This window comes from Triticum dicoccoides, chromosome 4A (assembly GCF_002162155.2).
Source record: "Triticum dicoccoides isolate Atlit2015 ecotype Zavitan chromosome 4A, WEW_v2.0, whole genome shotgun sequence".
NCBI lineage: Eukaryota > Viridiplantae > Streptophyta > Magnoliopsida > Poales > Poaceae > Triticum > Triticum dicoccoides.
In genome coordinates, this window is record NC_041386.1 from 449,701,525 (window position 1) to 449,708,049 (window position 6,525).

A 6,525-nucleotide genomic window follows, 5' to 3' on the forward strand; every position below is an offset into this window, starting at 1 on the left:
GGCCCGGCCCTTGCCCATTTGACACCACACACGGGTTCTGATGTGGTGCGTCGCTGAGAGGGTTACGCCCCAACGAAAATCTTTTGGGTTTCATCTCCATAAGAGTGGCTGAGTTTTTACATTGGCTCGCCAAGCCTATCACAATCCTCCTTTACCCGGGCTTGGGACCGGCTATGTTGAGACAACATAGGCGGAGTTGGTATTTCAAAAACAAAGTGCAAGAAATTATCCGTTCAGTCCCCCTTGCTTGAATGGATAGAAAGGTATATTGATTTTCTTAATTAATGTCGCGCTACCTTTTGTTGCTGCTGGTCATGTTGTATTTGACAGTAATTTCTGACTGCAAGCTTGTTAAATTTTTGCAGTCTAAGAAAAACTGCCGTCGTGGTGCTTTCTTTCAACATTTTGGAGAGGCCGTGCAGGAATGCAACGGTATTTTCTCAGTACTTGCGTCTATCCAAGATCTGAACTTTCTAAATCTTGATATTTACATAGTTTCTTGCAGGAATGTGTGACAACTGTGTTTCCAGTATTGAGCTCAAGGACATAGATGCTACCTGTATGATGATTCTACCATTTTAACACGGAACTACACATTCTTTAATTATAGCAAAAATAAATAAATAGAGATATTGTTTTTTGTGCGTGTGTGTTATCCTCTTGTCGATGATGGGTTATGTGACTTCTTGTTCAGACCATACAAAAATCACTGTTTCACTTCTCCAAGAAATGCAACAAAATGACCAAAGAGCTACATTGCTGCAGCTAGTGGATAAGTTCAAAACAAAGTGGAAACATTCAGGTAAATGTCCTCGACTAATACTTTTCTGATTCCAGTAAGTTGGTGAATTCTGTATTTTATGTTCTTTGCCTGGTAAATGTTGCATCACACAAGAGTCTTAAAGTATCTCCTCTGAGCCGAGCTGACACTACAATTGGGAATGCTCAAGCAGGTTGTTCAAATGAAGCAGTTGATCTTAAGAAGGAGGAAATTGAGCAGCTGATAGTTCAACTTATACTTGACCGTGTTTTGGTATGTGTATCTCCATTTTCGAATCTTATGTTGTCGACAAATCACTCCTATTGGACTCTCTTTTTGTAACAGTTCATGGTAATGCTAAATGTCTATTTATATGTAAAAACTTCATAAGAACTATCATGACTACGATTACGAAAACCAGTCATAGCTGTGACCATGATGCTAAACATATTGAGCACTGTATTTTAATGTTGGAAATTATTAAATTACCTGAAAACATTTTTATGCTTTTAAACAATTGGTGCAACACATCTTTTGCTCTTTGTACGTCTGCAGCCACTTGTTGCATCTCCAATGTGGTGAATTACCTATATAATGCCACTGCATTTCGCAATCTAAACATTGTAGTTTGAGCTGTTAAACATCTTTTTATTTGCCCCAATGACCTGGATTGGCAACGATTGCTAAAATTCATCCTTTTCCCTCCCAGAAAGAAGAATTTCAGCATACTGCATATACAACCAATGCATATGTTGTCTTAGGACCACTGTGGAAGCCAGCATTGCAAGGTAAATGATTCTTTTTTCTTGCAACAGTCCATTTTACTTTATCATCATTCCATGGAAGTCATTGAGTACATGTAAAGGCACACATGCCACTGTCTCCATTGCTGGCTTGTTGCTAAAAGAATTACAAAAATACTTGTGGATTATGGTGTGAACACGCTTTCACTATGCAGGGAACAGACCGGTGAAGCTAACTAGTGCTATTCACTCTCAAGATAGTGGTGATAGATTCAAAAGTGCAAAGCGCAATCAGATGAGCAATTTGGAAGCTAAATTGGATGACCTGCGTAGAACCATCTCTTCTCGTAATGGGGGCATATTCCCGCATGCAGTTCTTTCCACGGAGCAAATTTCCCTGCTAAACTGCCATACTCCAACCACTATTGCCGAGGTAAATCTTGGTTTAACTTGTTATTTCCAGCTAAGTAGATTGCCAGTGCATCTCCAACATGTGCATTTTTTTTCAATCTCGTGCAGCTAGAAAAGCTGATAGGGAAGGTAAAGACCGACAAGTACGGTAGCGACATCATTGAGGTGATGTGGTCAGAAACTGGCAGTGGAAAGGACAGTGGTGATGGAGCTAAGAGGCAAAAGAAAGATAAGGGTGTTGTTTTCGTTGAGAGTGGCGAGGAGGAAGGCTAGCATTACCATGGGTGAGTCAAGTGTGCATGCTCTGACAAGGTAATATACATTTGATTTGAGAGGGTATGTTAGATAATGGTCTGGGCTGAAATGATTTTTCTCATCATTTTCTGAAAATAAAATAGTTTTTCTGGTTTGTTTTGGGAATGGTTTCATTTGGATGGGCTGGGGTGGACAGATGAGAAATATAGTTTGGTTTGGTTCAGGCTGTGGAAGAGGACGTTTTAGTTTTGTCTTGGGTAGGCTGAAAGTTTTTGTTCTGAATTCCTTTCAACCTGTGGTTCCTGTTAGTCCCATAGTTTTGTGCCGGCTATTTACCAACCGAGCCAGAGCGGCCAATCGCTCTCCACCTCCGCATTCGGCGTGTTTTGCTTGTCAGTGTCATCTTCTGGCTCTCCACTCCTATGTCATCTGGTTCTCGTTGGCGGCGTGTACCCAACATCTTCTGCTAGGCCATACTTGTTCAACATTGGTTGATATGATTTACTGGACATGCTCACCTTGACAGACCTGAGCAAGAGATTTCGTTCCTAATCATCCCCTTCATGTTCAGCTCACACCATATGGATTAGTGCTCTCTGACTGCTCCACGTGGATTGAACTGGATGTATATGTATGGCATATCTTCATAAGCTAGTTTGCATGCTGAACTCGAAAGAAACAGGGCTGTATGGGATTGTGAACTTGGATAAGTTTTTCTTGACATGATCTTTCTCCAGATGAAAACTTGGTATCTTGATGGTATTCTATATGTAATTCTTGTGGTGGTCAGAAGTGTAGTTCTTGATGCTACTATGAGCTCTTAGATCTTCCATGGGGTCTCGATTTTCAATTGATTGAGCTTGTTTCCATACAGTATAAGGTTTATATTAGTCGGGCCTTCTAGTTTTGTATCCTCTGGCAGTATTTGTTAACTGAAACTCTGCATCCATGATTCAAACTTATAGTAACCTAATTCAAGAGAGTTGCATTTCTGCGCATTACGCCATTGTTCTTCCTGTTGTAGCTGAAACAAACTTTCCCAGTGGGCGCACCTCATTGTTTCTATCCTTATTCTCTGTACTAGGCTTATTTTTTATTTATCAGATCACTTGATGTTTCAGGCGGGAGAGTGTTTAAACAAACCATCCTAGAGTAGTTGAACGGAAGTAAGCAATATTAGCAAATGAGGACGAATGACTGACAACACGACAGTAGATTTTACTGAGCTGGTTACCAGGAAGATAAGATGGTGATCAAAAGGGTGTAGAAAGATGGAGCCTCTGCTCACACCAAATGGAGTGAAGCTGTAAAACCCTAGGAGGATTATTTTCGAGAAAACGCAAAGGACCTTTGCATTTCATTTCATGGAAAAGGTAGAGCAAGCCTCCTAGGAGGTGAGAGGTACAGAGTCAAACCATAGGAGGATTATGATAACGAAGCAGATGTGTTGGTGTGACTTGACTAGTTGTGGTTGGCTGAAATAACATTTTTTGTTGCTATTACCATTTTTCTGGCTTGAGAATATTGATTCTTTCAGAGACCATACTGCTGATCTGCAGGGCACCTGAATGTTTCATGGGAAAGGGATGAACTCCACATCTAGGGTGTGAACACACAAAGATCGTGGCTTCCACTTCTTTTTAAAAAGAATTATAAGGCGTCCACATTTTGGTCTGAACATCGCTTCCTGGACCGTCTGATTGTTTGATTGGTTCGGCCGTGTGGTGTCGAGTGCACTGGTGGCTCGTGGTGTAGATTGGATTATGGATTTATGGGAGCTAAGGGCATCACTAAAGTGGACCCTCAAACGGAAGTACCTTTCTACACCCAGGAGCAAATGCTCCTGGTATGAATAGAAAAAATAGAAAAAATGTTTAAAAAATTCTGAAATTTTTTTGTGACATACTTTCACAAATGTTTGTTTTGCACGCAAAAATTCATTGGAAATCACATTAGTGGAAGGTGTGCCAAAAAAAAAATTAGAGCTCCAATATGCTTTTGTAAGTAACATTTTCAGAGCATCAATTTTGTTTTTTTACCACGCTTTCCACCAATGTGATTTTGCAATGAAATTTTGCAGGCATAACAAACATTTGTGAAAGTATGGCATAAAAAATTCAGTTTTTTTGAATTACTTTTGAATTTATTTGATTTTACCGTTCACACCAAGAGCATTTGCTCCTGGGTGTAGAAACTCCACGTCCTCCCTCAAACCTTTACTATATGTCCAGGCCACAATGTCAGGTTCACTTTTGCCATCCGACGGGGGCTGCATATGTCTACTTAGCAATGTATCGAAGAGACAACCGTGCGGGAGCCAAAGAATGTTAGAGCTAAAGAACATTTCGTTGCGTATGAAAGAGTGTTAGAAATAATCATTACCCTTTAAAATAAAGTGCTAAAGAATGTTATTCCTACTCATTTAATCATGTAAGCATGGCATAGCTCGGTCTTTCTAACATAAAGTATAAATCATGATCATCCCGGTGCCAAACCAAGCAATTGTATCATACTTTTTCTTGCTTAGGTTTTTCAACTTCACTTAATACATGAGCGTGAGCTATGGACTTAACACTTTGGATGGCAAGGAGAATGTTGATAGGGGTTTATAAGGAAAGATTTTTTTTTTTTTTGAGAAAGTCTCGCATCAACTCGGCGGATTGTTAGGCAATGTAGAGGCTTACAATCGATATTAATGTGAGGGTTAGGAATTACCATGCAACAGATGCACTAGAGCTATAAGTGTATGAAAACTCTCTATATGAAATTAAGTGGTGTGCATCCAACTCGCTTGATCTTGAAGACCTCGAGCATTTGAGGAAGCTCGTCATAGGAATATACAAGCTAAGTTATATAATGTATCCCACCAGTATATGAAAGCGACAAATCATGAAGACTATATGAAGAGCATGGTGCTACTTTGAAGCAAAGTGTGAAAAAGGGATAGTAGTGTTGCCCCTTTCTCTTTTTCTCTCTTTTTTTCTTTTCCTTTTTCTTTTTTTGTTGGGCTCTTTTGGCCTCTGTTTTTTTATATCCTCACTGGTGAGGACAACATTCTAATAATGATGATCACCACACTTTTATTTACTTACAACTCGATAAACTGAAAGAATATGATTCTATATAAATGCCTCCGCAGTGTACGAGGATGTGCAATGATCTAGCATAACATGTATAACAATAATGGACAGTGGCTTTGCCACAAAATACCATGTCAGCTCTATATGATTATGCAAAGCAGTATGACAATGAATGCTCAAATCATGTAAACAGTAACCATGGAAGTTTCATGACAATATATTTCGGAATAGCTATGAAAATGTCATAATAGATAGGTATGGTGGTTATTTTGAGAAAATATATAGTAAGGCTTATGTGTGATAGAGCGTATCATATCACAAGATTTGGATGCATCAACGAAGTTTGCACCAAGTCTCGAGATGAGAACGAGCAATGCACGACATCGAAGAGGGTAAGAAAATATGGAAGGGTGGAAGTGCTTATAGTCCATAAACTCACATTAGTCATAAATAACTCAAGTACTTTAGTGAAAGTCTAGAAGCCCATGAAGCAGAGTATTATCCCCCCGTCTAGGTGTGTAGGGCATCTAAGAGAATCCATCTTTTCCAAAAGTTTTAGTCGCATATAGGTAGTTAAACCAGCTTTGTTTTACAGTCTCTTGTTTTGGCTCCCTGTGCAACCATTTTTAAATGTCGTGTGAATGAAAACTGATGACCCGTGGTATGTGTTAGGCCAATGCATGCACAATTAGTTAGTTGATTATTGGTCAGCCCGAGCGAAAAAATCGGAAGGCAATTAACTAGCACGACTATTGTTGCATGCATGCGCAGCTCGCTGAGGAAGGGAAAAGTCAGGCAATAAATTGGCGTGTCTAGCGAGATTTACCAGCGAGAATTAAGGGCTAAACTTGCTCGGTAATTGGCTATTTTCCTGGTTTAAAATTTCCCTTCGCCCACTCCCCTCGCGCCTAGATCACACTGCCCTTCCTTAGGCGCCCAATGCACGTGGACGGAGGGAGTACTTGTATTCCCTTAGGAAGGAGGTTGGGAGGAGTTAACCATCACGCGCCTTCGAGTTGGACAACACAAAGGATCTCAATCAAGGATAAATTATGCTCCAATTTCCTGGCCATGCCATGACCGACATTTTTTATGGGGAACGTTGCAGGGAAAACCAAAAAATTACTACGAAACACCCGGGATCTATCCCATGGAGATGCTAGCAACGAGAGGGGGAGTGTCTACATAACCTTGTCGACCGAAAGCGTCAACGATCTAGAGATCGTGGTTGGCGTAGTCGTACTTCTTCGGGATCCAATCCAATCCGAGCACCGAA

The 6,525-nt window shown here is 40.3% G+C and overlaps 1 protein-coding gene across 1 annotated transcript in view; it reads left to right on the top strand.

Annotated features, from left to right (window-relative positions):
• LOC119286115 (ATP-dependent DNA helicase Q-like 2) overlaps positions 1-3,142 on the top strand; it is a 24,391-nt gene extending 21,249 nt beyond the window's left edge. The window contains exons 15-21 of the mRNA XM_037565462.1: positions 366-432; positions 506-559; positions 695-802; positions 954-1,033; positions 1,470-1,548; positions 1,719-1,936; positions 2,023-3,142. Coding sequence (XP_037421359.1) covers positions 366-432; positions 506-559; positions 695-802; positions 954-1,033; positions 1,470-1,548; positions 1,719-1,936; positions 2,023-2,187 — 771 coding nt within the window. The 3' untranslated portion in view covers positions 2,188-3,142. The remainder of the gene's footprint in view (positions 1-365; positions 433-505; positions 560-694; positions 803-953; positions 1,034-1,469; positions 1,549-1,718; positions 1,937-2,022) is intronic.
• The last annotated feature ends 3,383 nt before the right edge of the window (positions 3,143-6,525 follow it).